The sequence below is a fragment of the Seriola lalandi genome, unplaced genomic scaffold, assembly GCF_002814215.2.
Source record: "Seriola lalandi dorsalis isolate HSWRI2012SDOR001 ecotype SW California unplaced genomic scaffold, Sedor1 jcf7180002054301, whole genome shotgun sequence".
NCBI classification, from domain to species: domain Eukaryota; kingdom Metazoa; phylum Chordata; class Actinopteri; order Carangiformes; family Carangidae; genus Seriola; species Seriola lalandi.
This window is the reverse complement of record NW_019524854.1, coordinates 214,728-230,579: the sequence shown is the minus strand read 5'-3', so window position 1 is coordinate 230,579 and position 15,852 is coordinate 214,728. Positions and strand designations below refer to the sequence as shown.

Sequence of the window (15,852 nt, the reverse complement as noted above, 5' to 3'; positions counted from 1 at the left end):
AGAGAAGACTTTTTGAACAAGGTATGCTTGTCAGTACCTGCGATCATACTGTCAGTGGTGGATATACGCTGCAGCACCAGCTGGATGAGCTCCACGTCAGTGCACGCCTGCAGGTTGCGGACACTCTTCTTGAGGATGGCGGTGAAGATGCTCCAGACCTCGGCCTGACAGGTGGGCTCACACTTGTCCAACAGCTCAACCATGCACATGATGCTCTCCGGCTCCTGGATGATGAAGTTCATCTCCAGGTCAAACTGTCCACCGACCAGCTGGAGGACAGATACAAAGAGAGGTAAGGGAGGGGGGAGAGGGAGACGGGGGATGGAGGATGTTCAGCGTCAGTTAGTCATCATGTAAATAGAAGTGAGCAATAAACAACTCAAAAAAAAAAAAAAAACCACACAAAAGAACAATGAATTCCTCTTTTATCACCAGCAAAACATAACCGAGAGCTTCAAAAGGGCATACATATGTGCACTGCATTATTATGTGTGTGCACACTCCTAAACAGATGATTAATCATGCATCAGAGCTGCTGCTCGCCAAGTGGATTAAAGGTCAGGGGAGAAACACGGGTCCCTGTCAGTCTATCTGCATCTCTGTCTGTCAGTGCACTGTGCTTTTTACAGCTAGCCTGAAGACACGTTTATAAACTCAGAGCAGAAAATATCAAACAAGTAGCCATGTCAGTGAAACTAAGCTAGACATCCAGACAGACAAGAACAGTGAGAAGTGTATTTAGAGGTCTTTTGTTCCTGTAGGACGCCCTGGAATATTAACAGCATCTGACACAGCCTGGCAGACACAGACATGGGTTGAAATTAATTTTCACTTACTATATTAAAGAGCATACACACAGTGAGAGTGATGACTCAACCCAACATCTATATTGATCAACAGTGGCTGCCAGTGTTTTAAATCAAAGCACCGTTTTTCATTTTATTTGCATGTTTTATACTCATGAGTGTGTTTCACTGTGTACTGTGGGAAAAGAATCAAACACATTTTCTTTTACAGCCACCAACACAAGCCTGTATTTTGAATCAAAAGCACAAAATCCTACTCAAATAAATGCATCCCACCATGTAAGTCAGCCTCAGCAGTGATCTCCAGCTTAGGATGTTCAGGGGGCGGCGAGGACGAATGTTCTTTGTGTGTGGAAATAAATTGTATGAGCCATAAATGTCATAATTTGTCAATTCTTAATAGTTGTGATGACATTTTTATTATTGAACCCTGCCTAATAGAAAAAGATAAGGAAAATAACAATGCTGATGTCAAATTAATATTGTGAGTAAGACTGTCATGTTTAGAATCAAGGAGGTGTGACTGGAGAAAAAAATACAAGTGTGATAGCCGTACTCGACCAGTAGACACGCTGCCTGTGAAAACAATGTGATTTGGTCCAGGGAATGGAAACTGTCCCATTAAAATGAGTGAGGTGGGATTAACTCCATGTGCGAGTGCTGGGTACAAGATAGGAGAGGAGGGGGACGCTGCTGCCGCAACATCTTTAAAGACAGGGGATAAAGTGATAATAACGCTGACACACACACCTCACCTATTGTCCCTTTAACCTCATCTCACAGATATGTATTTATTCTTTCATGTCAAGTATCAACATTAGAGTAATGATGTTATCCATCACCCCTGCTCAAAATCACAGAACACACAAGTCCCATTTCCTTTATCTCTCGCCTTTGTACAGTCTTTATTTTAAGATAGAACATAAAAATATGTTAAACATAATTATACTATTGTCATAGTAAAGTGCCACATGTATTAAACGGTCATATTGAGCCATTGTTCCTGTGACAACAACACTGTTCAGTTCTGTATTCAAGAACAAATATTATTGATTAGTCTGTTACTATTTCAATTAATTTATCCACTGTTAAGTCTATAAACGTCACAAATATTCTAGAAAATGCCCATCAACCCTAACCCTAAAGTCCCCAGAGCCAAACTTAATTTTATGAAGAGCACAAAAGACATTTTTTAACAAGGAAATCTAGATATCTATGTCTCGATATGCTGTAGATTTAAAAGCAGGAAATACTGTGATCAGGGAATGTCTGTTGGTCAGTACTGAAATGGTTAATCAAATCACTCAAGTTTTAGTCAGCATAAAGTAGCTTATCTTTACTTTGATTTGAAATTAATTCAAGGGGGTTGTTTCAACCAAATTACCAAAATATGTATTTTCTCTCTCACCCCACTCGTGTCTAGCCATGTCCAGAGTTTTGCTTTTACGTAAACAGGTTTTTAGAAATCCATAACTGAGGCTGCTGCTGCTGCTGCCAACCCTCAACAATGGAGTTGAGTGGAATTTCTAAATGCAGAGCTGTGGTGCTCACAGAATTTAAAAGAAATTCAACAGCAATTTGTTTCCAAAAAAACAATGTCCCGGCTACTCTGGATAATCCACACAACGGATTTATTTAGTAGAAAGTAGTTCCAATGAAAGCTTTTGCCGCTTTAGTTTTCAACGCTATGAATAGCACAAACAGCACATCAGTTGTTTAGGGGGAGAGGGGACAGAAATCTGAGATGCAGATATCTCAAACCTTGACAAATTAAAACAACCCAGAAGAAGTATGTGAAGAAATGCACTTTTTTGGTAATTTGGGTGACTTGGCTGTTTGATAAAGTCAATTTTATACATGTAAATAGAGTAAATAAAAGGTCAAACAAATGCAAAGGTTTCCAGTGAAGGAAATCATTTTGCCTAAAATATCCAGTGACCACCTGTTACGGCAGCGAGCCAGTGTTTAAGTAAAATATTTATAACAACACATGCATGTTGTTAATGCCCCACTGGTAACCTGGCTCCTTCGCTTTCTTGATAAATCACACAGCTGTCTACGGAGTGAAGTGTACTAACTTCAGAGTGGACGGCAGCCAGGTCCGCCATTAATGGATGCTGGGTGCCACTTTGCCACAGTAACAGGTGATTTATGAGCCTGACACCGTACACGAACCATCCATCCATCAGTCAGTTGACCAAAGGGACCAAGAACAAATATGAGGACGGAGACAGAGTGCCGCACTACAGTGAAACACACCTGGCTGTCTGGCACACAAAGGAGGATAATAGGGCTGACGTTGGACCTGATTTGTTCCTCCCTTCAAGGTTTAAGACACACTGCACAATTACCTTGGCAGATCGTCTCATTGCATGTAGTACTGTTTGTAGAGTCAGTTTTGACCGGCCTCCCTCTACTTATCCTTATTTTAATTTAGGCCACAATGATTCAATTCTCTTGATAGACAAACAACAACAGTGAAAGTATTTTTAAAATAAATCAAAATATACCAAAAGTTTGTTCATATATATATTTGTACATATTCTCAAATTCCACTGGGCTCCTGGAAATCGGGACTTGTGATGGCCACTGATCAAAATAGAAAATCTATAACTGACTGTTTTATAAAGAAACTGATTATTAGTTTTAGCATTAATGATTAAAAAAACTTTAACATTATGTGTTTAATAAGGCTGCAATAATTAGGCTTATTGATTAGTTGATGGAGAGAAAATTAATCAGGAATTTGCTTTTTTTTTTTCAAGCACAAATGGAAAACATTTGATGGTTCCACCTTCTTTGCTGATAATCTTTGAGTTGTGCACTGTTGGTCAGACTGATTTTAGCCTGAAGGAAATGGTGATGGGCATTTTTTCTTGTTCTTTGATGTTTTGTTGACTACATGACAAATATAGACCTGTGAAGTCTGTTGTTACAGAATGTGTTGGCTCTCAACATCAGTTGGTCTGTAAATGTCTGTGTGGAAAGTATTACAGTCTGTAATTCACAAGAAGATTATTCTAATAACTGCATCTAAAGAGTCTGTCTGGAGTGGCTGATAAGGATTTTTTTTTCTCAGTTTTTATCTTTGTCATGCAAAGAGGTGAATGTTTTACCTGACAGGTATATCTAAAAAGGTAGAAACCAGAGAGCCAAGAGAGCAGCCATGCCAACAGAATCTAAGTGCAGTGCTACAGCTGGTAGAAACTGCGCAGCAGCTGGTTATCTCTATGTTGGTGCTGGGTACAAAATATAGTAATATATGATCAGTAGCCTTTATAACATAAACAGATTGAATGAATTACACAGCCACTAATCAGCTGACATACTTGGAAATGTAAAATTAAAAATATAATTTTAAGTAACCATTTTCTATAGCTGTGTGAGAACATTAAATGTGTCTATTGGTAAATGGCAAAGATGTTTACAATATTTCAATTTGTTAAATAGTTCAATTCAAATCATTTACATTGCTCTATTTTAGGAACAGGTGTGGAAGGCTGCCAGCTCCAGCCTCAGCTACAGCAAAGGGTCTTTATGGCAGCTAGACACCAGATCCCTGGCTGGGTAACCCAGCCTGGCTGTTCTCCCCTGAGGCCTGCCTGAATTAATCATGGCTGAGCAGCCAAGCAGCCACTGGGCCGTAACACAAAGCCCAAATAGGCTTCTATGGTCTCCATGGAGAGCAACATAGGAGGATGGCAGGGCTAAATGGTACACCGGAACCAGTATTCATATCTGTTGCCTCAGCTAACCTTCCATTTCAGCTTACATGATAGACTCCTAGAAAGCTGAGATTTGAAATCCAATGTTAACAATGACAATGTCTGACATGAGGTTAATATTTCTACCACATCAACCCTGATAAGAGAGCAAAGTGTCAAATGTATGCATGGGTTGAATAATGGAGCTTTGAAATAAAACCGTTGTCACAAATAATACCATCCATTTCCATTCACACGTTGAAATGGCACTTAAAAAACTGAGTGGAAATGCAAGTTTATAAGACAAAATATACAAAAATGTTTTTATGCTTAGCTGATGTGGAATACTGAAAAAGATAAGATGCAGTAAAGCCAGAGCAGAACTGTTTTTTCTCTCAATAACTATTGGATGGATTTCTGTAAAATGTTCTCCTCACATCCACGGTCCGTGGAGGATAAAGCCTTCTGACTTTGGGGAACTCTTGACTTTTCAAGTAGCGCCTTGAGCAAGTTGGCATTTGTGGTTTTGAATGAAATGTCTTGACAACTGCGGTATGGATTTTTCTAAGAACTTTGGTGATGTCTGACTATAGTGTAAATTATTCCCTTCTCTAATTACAAACCACAGAGATTACACATTCTGGCAGTGAACAAGGAAGTGAGACTGAGAATAGAGCAGGGAAAGATTTACTAAAAGAGCAGAGCTATTTGAGGTCTGAGCAAGCTGACTTATAAAGCATTACAGCCAGTCATGTGATGCTGAAGATGAGAGAGAAAACAACAAATTACAGTCATTTTGTACAAAAGGGGAGGAAATTACTCTGCTAAAATTAATAGGCAGAAACACTGATGCTGTCAAGCCATGGCTACAGGGTGATGAGCCTGTCTGTCCATTGTGTATGTGTATCCATGTTGATGTTCATCTTTCAGTTCTCTCCCTAATGAAACTGCAATTAAGTCTATGGATGAAATGATTTGAATGTAAAGTCATTTGCCTGAATGAGACATGAGCAGGAACAGACAATAGAAGAACGCCCGTCACAAATCTGTGCTCATGTCTAGCATGTCTCTAGTTTGTCAGATGGCTTTTATCGGGTTTTGAATTACTCTCAACAATTAGAACACATGACATATATCACTTGATGTCATGTGTCACTTTAGATGTATAAGACACGGGATAAGTCTAAGGGAAGAGCTGTATTGTGTAATGTCTGGTTGATCCCATTGTACAGTAAGAAACAAGTATTTCTCTAGAACATGTGTGATGTAAATGTCATTTGTAAGGCCCTGTTAAATTTTCCAGTTTGTGTGAAATAACAACCTCAGCTTGACTAGGCTTTTCAATCCATTTCAATATAAATCAAGGCAGCAAAATACTCCACAAACAGGATATCAGAGTAACCGTGCTTTCACCACTGGCCTACTTTTTCAACAGCTCTCTCAACTGGATCTCTTTTAACAAGCTATCTTGTTAAACCAAAGCAGTTTAGCTTATTCTTCCATAAGAGCCCACCCTTCACAACACCCAAACCGAAACATCCATCACTGTGGCCCCAAAAACATGATTCGTGATATGACAACATCTTATAATGCTGCGCTCTTCACTGCTGATGAACACTCACATTTCCAACATGCTGATGTGAGATGCTGAAATGGCTCCAGCAGATAGGGCGGTCAACCAAATAATCTGTCCCACTCAAATCCCTCCAGTGCTAGCAGCGATATGGTGGAATGAGCTTCTGATGGAGAAGATGAGGGGAAATAGTGAGGCGAAGCCTTTAGTGACTTCTAAAAAGATGTTTAACAAAGTAAAAAATCTACACATTTTACAAAATTATATCAAGCCCTGATTATAATACATTCATAAAATAAGTAAGACATCAGGTGAAGTGGTACATGTTTGGAATCCTTCTAAATCTAATGGCAGTGATGAACATGGGGCATGTACTGAAGTCTGCCTTGTGTTTAGTATTCACTTTATCAAACTCTTTCCTGTCAACATTTCTGCTGCCTGCTTTAGGCCATTTCCACTGAAGGCACTTTGACTCTTGACAGAAGAAAAGCTCAGGTGTAAATAATAAAATCAAGGATGGCTGGATTCCAACTGCTTCAGTTTCAGAGTCCTGGTATCGCGCATGCTGGCTCGCTGTTACTGGGACGCTTGAGTTGAACAGAGTCATTGTTATTGTTATTAGAAACAGCTATGTTTTTCCTACTATGAAAGAATGTCTGCTATTTAAAGGACCTATTGCACAACTAATTTCAGACAAATTAATTACAAAGCACACATCAGTTAAAAGGCATTTTCACAACAGGACGTCTATTTTTAACTCTGTCAAAAGGTAAAATCATTTATCTCAGTTAGTTTATGATTCTGTACTGTGAAATGATCAGGTGATTACTAAGACAAAAGATAGAAAAAAAATGGAAAATGCTCTCTGCAATGAAACATGAATTACATTTTTTTGAATTACATCATAATAAGTTCAAGTATACAGAGAAGAGCCAAGGAATAAAATGAGTCTCCTTCCACCACCCAATGTGTTGGTGTCAGTGGGAAATATAGGCCTCTGTCAGTATAAACAAATATAAACTGTGAAAGTGAAAATTCACCTTATTGTTGACTAAATGTTGGTGCACGTCAGCGATTTGGAAATATTAAAATTTATGACTTACACCGGATGAGATCAGAGGATATTTCTAACAAATGCCGAAAATAATCGTTTCCTTTTTTTCTTCTAAAAACTGAAAACAACAGTTGGCTATCAAAAAGAGAAATGTGGACCTATTTATTGTGTAATATTCATGATATCATGAAAGTTTTTATCATGATTACATTTTCAGCCATTCTTCCACTGCTCTCTACACAGTCTGCAGCTGTCACAACTCACCCAGAGTCCCTGGATACAACCTGTTATACACAACCAAACTACTCAAGAGCAGTTTTAATGTAATATGGCCTGTGTTACTATGGCTTATTTTGTTGAAAATATTCACAGAGCAACCTACCTACATCCAGCCTGGTGGATGAGCCTGCAACTCTACATTTATCAAAGTGGGAGTAGAAGGTAAAGTGGTGACAATTATGCATGCAGTGACCATGGAAAACACTGGTTCAATGATCACAGCTCACTAGAACCTTTTTAACTCACTCACTCACTCACTCACTTCATATATAATGAGTTGTTATTGCAAATCCACTATGAATATTTCATGGTGCCACCATATACTCTTTTTGTGTTTGATAGCACCGTAACATTCAGATTAATGAACTGGTGATTATTCAGCTCTGATTTCTAAATTATTCTTGGGTTTTTACTCATTATTGTTAAATTAATCAATTTTAAATTAGAAGATTAATCATCCGTCGCTGTTGAGTACATTTTCTCTCCTCAGTGCCACAATGCTGCGTCGCTTACAATATGAGACAAACAATGACAGAGAGGTACAGTAGGTGGAGAGAGAGAGATTTAAATAGCTGTAATTCCAAGAATAACTTCAGAAGGATAACCTGCCAAGCTTTTGTTTTAACATTGGCTGGCAGTCATTTTTATACTACATTAAAACGTGATAATGCTTAGGCAGCAGTCTGATCAACATATAACTTCCTTTGTCATTCCATTCATTGGCTTAAGAACATTGGTTTGGTATAAGTCTATGCTGTTTTGGATTACATTAAATTGAATTCTGTCATGCAATTGCAATATCATTTATCCTGTATTATTGTGATGGGAGAATCAAAGACCCATAACAAGAAATGGGAAAGCAACAGCATAATTAGGACCGACAGTACATTTCCATCCAAATGGAAGAGAGAGAATTTAGATTACATCAAAGATTATGATACTATCCATCCTTCCATAGCCATGCTGTTCCATCCTGCTATTTCACTTGCTGACAGCGTGAGATGTGATGAAATTACAAGTGTGTCAGCATTCCTGTATAAGCTCCCTCCATCCTCCGAAAAGAGTTGAACTTTTTAATTTCTTATAAACTGTAAATGCACTATCCTGCCCAGGAGCAGGAACTAGCCCAGGGAGGGTGAGGAGGAATGTTTTCTATAGCAACACTTTGACATGTTAGTTATCATACATGGATCATCTGTAGTTAGGCACACACATAAACATTAGTACATGCACGACAATTAGAACCATAGTGAGAGGCTGCTTTTGACCTTTTTTAACCTTGAGCCAGTAAGTCGTAGCAAAGCCAATACATATGGAGGTGTATAACAGACCTCTTTAACACTAGCACTGTCTATCTGGCAATCTGCAGGGTGGCTGCTATTGTCAACAGAAGGAAAAGGCTTGTCAGGAAATGGTCCTCATTAGACATCAGAGTCCAGTCTTTAGGGCATTCTTTTAACTTTCCAGTAACACTTTGACCGACTGAAGTCGTCCGCTTCTGGAATGAGCTGCTCAAATTTAACACAATACTTCAATATGATCTATTGACAGCATGGCTTTCTGCTTGAAAAAAATCTTTACGTGGTCTCTGTCTGGAATTGGTTATTCACCATTAACAAAATTCATGCTGAAGAATATGTTTTCTCTGTTACTGCGAGGCGCCTGCCAGAGAGCAGACAGGGCGATGTGATCATGAGGTAAACAAAGAATTTCATTGTTGGATACAGCATTGCTTATGATTTTAGTTTGCATAGTAGCCGTAAATAGGAAGGTTGGCTCCGGCGCAACATGTTAAAAATAGCAGCTGGATCAGGGAGGTGAAGAAGGAAGGAGATAAACATTAGTGAGGAATTCCAGCCTGCCCCGATGCATGGGGGAGTGAAATGAGAATTTTGGACTTAAAAAAGGACCCACCCTTGATTAGCCACTTAAACCTATAGGCAGCCTGTGAAGCTTTCTGTATAAACAAACGGTTTTGTTCACATTCAACAATTTGTAACAGAATTCATGATATGTAGCTTTAAAAACATGTTAAGTGCAATTCCTGCCTTATGAAATATGTAACTTTTTTGTTCTATGTTGCAGGCATTACCCTCCTCTGCAGCAATGTATCAACTCATCATATGAATGTGCATCCTTGTGCTAGTAGAACACCAGCTCACTAAAGCATTGCTCTACTGCTTCACATTTGGTCAGTGTATCTTAAGTTAGGCTCCAGATAAGTCAATCTCTCAGATTTTTAGAGTAAAGTGCACAATCATAACCATTTCTTGCATCGACTCAAAAGGTCAAGGTAACAGTCAACAGTATGAGATCCTTAATGTGATACCAATGACCCGCTGATCTAAGAAATCTGTAGGCTACTCTTATTATTACTACTTATTATGACAGCAAGAAGTCATGGGCGGTGAAGGCTCAAGACATGAAAGATGTTCATATGTAGCTTCAAACCTAATGCAAAGCATGAGCTGTGAGACATATTATTATACAATTCATATACAGTATATGACTTAAATGGAAAAATAATAGATATGAAAATATCAGTCATAAGGAAAGATAGCTATTTAAGTTTTATGAACTCCTGTTTTTACATATTGCTCAAATTTATGATGCTTCAGGATAAACCTCTTGACAAACACCATCTCATTTTCAAGATGACTACATAAATATAAAACTATGAAATGTATTGATATCATTAAACATTCTTTTGTTTTTAATCTAAGATTTTACTAAAGTAATATATTCATAAAGCCATGCAATATTAGTCATAAATTCAAAATACCCAAATGACAGAATTTCTCAGTGTTTTATCACAGAGGTGGGCCACTTAGCCTGAACCACCTCCTCTAACATCATAAAAAAATAAACCTTCAGGGAAAATGTAACCATTTCACACAGCAAATGTTACATATCTAAACTTATCTACTGAATAAACTGATCATGGGACAAACGATTTTCAGGATCTGCTTAGCTCAGCTATTTCCTGAAGGAAACTCTGAATGGAGAATCTGGAATCTGTCTGCAGCATATCCCAACATCGTAGTTCCACTCAAACCTGCTTCCTGTGGTTTGCTGTGTCACTACAGCTTCCTCTGTCCATCTTAAAATTCTTGACTGCCATTGATCACAGCACTGAGTGCTGATGCCAGTATACTTCCTCCCAGTGAATTATTTTGAGCACACAAGTGTGATTTTGTGTGAAATGAGTGAGCACCAGTAAAGTATATACTGAGTGATACTACTAAACATGCAAAGACTCCAGCCTGGTATTTCAAAAAGAAGCAAGACACAAAGCCATGGCCATGTTGCTGGATGTTATAGATATGGAGACAGTTGCCTCTGGGATGTCAAAACTAACTGTTGAACCTTGATGATTTGGGCTTAATTCAATGAAACATCCGTGATGTAAGATGCCAAATTGATAACCCCAGTGATGTACCAGCATGAACACACATGACCTTTTAACATTTACTTTCAGTGGTTTGTGCCCAGGTTCTGCCTGTCCGATGGTCCTGTAGATGTTTGATGGCGTGGCCTGATGTCTTGACAGTCACTGTTTATGGGTTACTGCATCATTCTTTTGACATCTCAAAAGGACTCCTGGATGTATGTTTGACATAGATCATGGCAGAACGAGTAACATCACATCCTGTGTATTAGGATGCAAAGTTGGTTCTTTCATACAGTGTGTAGTTGCATCAATAGTAACATAATTAATGGCAAATAATTAATTACCCCCCCAAATATAGGCTGGTCCCAGTCTCTCAAATGAGAGGAGATTAATATAAAATTGAATAACTTTTTAACCATTGGTCTGACAAAATGGACAATACAATCCAATCACTTTCAGCTCTAATAACTTGACATGGACATTTGTTGTTGTTTTTTTAGCATTTTATCAATTAAATGATGGATCAATAATTGGAAGCAACTCAGTAAAGAAAACAACTGCTGCATCCCCACACTGATAATTTATTGTTAGTGACAGATTAGATCAGGAATTCTATTATTTTAACATTCTTTGATTTTATGTCTGCTCAGAGAATATTTGTCATATTAAAATACTGTCGGATCAAACATCTTGATATGTGGTTGCTCTTCATCCAAAATGTGTCAGCGTCTCTGACATTGATGGCTGGATGTGATTAAAACACAGAGTTAAGTTTGTGGTTTGACAGTTTGTAGTTTTAAGCCTCGACAAACAGCTGTTCCCTTCTCTAAAGGTTACTCACAGATCATCACACTGCAGATAAGATGTATCTCTCTCTGTTACCTACGATGTGAGGAACGGTTACTAAATTACTCGGTAAGAATATTAAAGAGAAATATCACAAGAGACATACACTTTACAAAAAGCTTTAACATAATCTGCCCCACTGCTAACAATTTAATGTTGACCTCAATATCAATTTAACAGTATGAGAAAGCTGAAATACACAGCACACAAACATATAAGATCATTTCCCCACCTTTAGCCTTTGCTTTTCAAGGAAAAAGGATGATCTGGGTGTGGATTGCGTTGCCTTAAACTCACTCTTATACTTGACAAGTTCATTAATTTATGCTTCAAAACATTCTCCTCCTCCTCCTCAAGTACAGCCTGGTACTTCAAGAAAATGCAGTCGAACCATTTTTCAAAGGAAGTCAAACTTACTTCTATTTGTGCATAAAATAAGCTTAAAGAAGACATTGTGTGAAGGCTGTATTAGAGTAATTTGACTTGGAAAGCCTTCACTGTGCAAGTTTACTTTATTTGACCTAGCCAGTTAATGTATTACATCAAGGCTGTTAAACAGCTGTGGCAGTAGAAGAAGAAATAAAAGGACACTACTGAGTAAATTTGGAATCAATTACTGTTTAAGTGGCTGATATAACAGCAATTTCATGGCACTAAAGAAGTGGTAAGTTTCCTGCTGTGGTTTGTGAGCCACTGAGACATTGCAGTAGAGCAGATAGTGGTTTTGGTGCAAGGCAAAGATTGATAAGAAAGTTTTACTAGTGGGAAAAAAGGGAAGAAATTAAAAAAATATTACAGTCTGTAATAATGTAAGATAAAGAACAGTTTGGAGAGGCAGCGATGACCACGGCTACGATAGATTGAGAGGAAAGATATCTTATCAAGTCTACAAAAATCCGGTTGATGTGTCAAAAGAAACATATTGGGTCCAAAATCCTGTCCAAGCTGCCACGACAGAACCCTGAAATTCTTCAGCTGTAATAACTGTCTTACAATTGATTTTGCAGTTGTTATTTATGGGCTGCATCTCTTATGTGTAGCTTGTATTCCCTACAGGATGTGTGCCAGACCTTGGCAACAGATGAGTTGCTGATGAAGAGAGTGTGAAAGCAGGTCAAGGGTAGACAAACCATCTCGGGGTCGACAGTCGGGTTCGGCCAAGGGCCAGCTCTCTCAGCTCTGCTCACTGGAGGGCCAGCACAGATTTAGAAGTGCAATGACGTCACAGGCCTCCATGTTCATCTGTCTGAGTAGTTTTCATTTGTTTGTTAATAGAATTAATTTCAAAAAGGTTTTTGATTGTTTGATTAATGTTTTAATCCTTCTTGCCATGGCTTCAGTGTAACTACTGGTCTGTGGAGCAGCTCACGTTAGACCAACAGTATGGCCCTGTCATATAGACACAGGAGGGACAGGGTTCAGATCAAATAATTGGGTCATCAGTTTCACTAAGCTACTGTTAAAGCCAGCAAATCAACTCCTAATCAAATCAAAATAAGGTGATTTTATTTTTCATTTTGATATCTATCTGGTAGATCATTAGACCTCAGTTCAGCACCATGCACTGTTCATAGTGTGGCCTATTAAACAGCCTCAGACAATACACAGTATGGCACTGTGACAGTTTGCTAGCTTTATATTTACACTGTTATACTTTCATGACATTTCTGAAACATGCCCACAAGCTTTGACGTAGCACGCTAAGCAAAATATCAGATTACATGTGGGCCAAACACTTTGGTTTGAAGGCCAGATCTGGTCCATGGCCATCTATCTGTCAACACCTAATCCAAGCCATCATTCAATACGCTCAGTTTTGTGTTTGCCATTTGGACTCCTACAGGCTTGCACAGTCACACTTCTAAAATTGCAGGTTGCGCAGACACTTTCACACCACAGGTTAAAGCCTGCATAAATGCATGCAATCAAAAGGGCGCAGTTTCACCTGAACAGAACTCAATTTCGTCATGTTCGTTCTATCACACAAACATAGCTGAGTAATGTGCACAGCTAAATTTTGATTTTAACTATATTACCACATAATTGAGGCTAGAGGAAAGCAGATGATGCCTTCAGTAGAGCAGAATCATGCAGTCTATCCCATGACTACTACAGAGGAATTGGCTACAAGCTGGTCTGCAACTAGAGCATTTGCTTACAAGCAACAACAAACAACTCCTAAATGGTCACCATTGTGTCAGTATTCAGCAACAGCCCGGTTGCACAAGGTTGATTTGATTGCGGTGAAACATAGTTGGAAATCACCACCACTACCACCATGTATCCATGAAATCATATCATGGCACAGTGTGTAGAGCATAGTGGGCAAATAATACATCTACTCTGTGCCTTTGTGAAACCTATTGCACATAATGGCACCTTAGACCTCTAATGCCCAGATTTCTTCCCAGATCGCAGGCAGGTGCCAAGATACTCATGACCGTATGTGAGCCAGTTGTATGAGCTCACAATGACGTTGCTGTGTTCTTGGGTGCAAATGGATCTTGGGCATGTTACTCAACTGACTCTCACATATCATGTTAAATGCATATTGTAAAGAGCTGTTAAACACAATTGGATTTACATGAGCAAATGGCAGAGTAGTCAGTTGAAGGTATTAAAGCAGGGGGAAAGTATAGCACACTCATTGAAAAAACACAGCTATTACAGCAATATAATGTGGTTTCCTTTTAAATTAATTGGGCCATACTGCATAATGCAAAAATGACATGCTATGTGCGAGACTGTCAAAAGGTATCACTAAAAATCTATAAAAGCCATTTCATCCTCACAAGACACCTACAATTAAGATCCATCTTCATGTAACATTTACAGATGTGCCTTAAACAGATAAACACTCTTAATCAATTTGCCTATAGACAAGAAAGAAGCAGAATATGGTGCTACAAAACACAGGAGAGGAAAAACATGTGTTGAGATTTAGGCTTTGTGTTTTCCCTTGAGGAATCTTCACCACAGGGGTGAAGGTGGGGCAACAGCCCAAGGCTTCACCATAATATTTCTCTCACAAAAAAGGAGCAGCATCTCTTATTATGTTTGAATATTCACACCTTTTTTCTGCATCTCACAGTGAAACTTGGCGAACACGCAAGCAGTATTAGCATATCATTACACCCCCCACTGTGAAGAGAAGCTAGAGGGCCAGGAGGTTAATACCACTTCCTTTTTAGCCAAAAGCTCTGCTATAGTGTCCCAACATGTCAACAGTGTTTGCATGATGTGTGCGTGATCATCCAAGGCACATCTTATATTCACTGAATGCACATAACCTTTACTTCAGCAATAACAATGACCTTCATGGCCAAGGTCAAATAGATCATGTAAAAGCCCACTGAGGTGTAATTTATGTGTGTGTATGTGTGTGTGTGTACACATAAAGCTAAAGCCATGTCAAAACAAAAAGTCCAAACGATGCTGCTGCAGAGAAGAACATTCAGTCTCTGAAACTCCACGTTTCTCCATTCTTACGGGAAATTTTTTTCTCCGTACACAGCGGGTGAAAAATCTAAATGTATAAAAGACAAAAGTTTTACTCACTAAACATTGCTAAAAACAGCTTACATCACTTCACCCCTCTGACAGCCAGCAAGCACAAGAAGTGGAGTTCTTACTGTCTTTGTGTTGCCAAACAATGGAAATCTGCTCAGTGCAGTCATAAAGCCTATTCTGTGCTCAGGATGTCCCTTGTGAGACCCTAAAAACATTTATTATTAAAACTGTTTTATTCCGTGTAAGATAAAAGAAAGTGAGCACCCAAACTATTTTTTTTAATTTACTTCTGGCAATATTAAAACTGAGCTTTGTGTTTTATTTGCCCAGGTGTCAAGATTATCAGTCCCAACATATTTGCCTAGATTTTAAATAAAGAAATTGGTTTGTTTTTTGTTTATATTATTTAGGTGAACTGACCGTAGCTGTTCTCTGAATGGTACAGTATTAGTCATCAGTGGTGTGCCGTCAGGACAAGCAAGGCAAGCAGTGCTTGACCAGTTAAAGCTAAAAACAGACAGTCAGTCATGCCGAAGAGGAGACGATCAACTTATTTACTATCCTCTTGTGGCCGCACCAGACTATTGTCTCTGGAAGCTAGGTTGACTGCCAGCTGCTGCATCTATCATTTCATGTCATTTTCATGGGCATGGCCGTGTCCCATTGACAGTCTGGGGCTTGTCAAGCAG

At 38.8% G+C, this 15,852-nt stretch overlaps 1 protein-coding gene across 4 annotated transcripts in view; it reads right to left on the bottom strand.

Annotated features, from left to right (window-relative positions):
- lrba (LPS-responsive vesicle trafficking, beach and anchor containing) overlaps positions 1 to 15,852 on the bottom strand; it is a 179,846-nt gene that overhangs the window by 155,003 nt on the left and 8,991 nt on the right. For all 4 annotated transcript variants that reach the window (XM_023406305.2, XM_023406306.2, XM_087174014.1 and 1 more), the window contains exon 2: positions 38 to 269. In XM_023406305.2, coding sequence (XP_023262073.1) covers positions 38 to 269 — 232 coding nt within the window. The remainder of the gene's footprint in view (positions 1 to 37; positions 270 to 15,852) is intronic.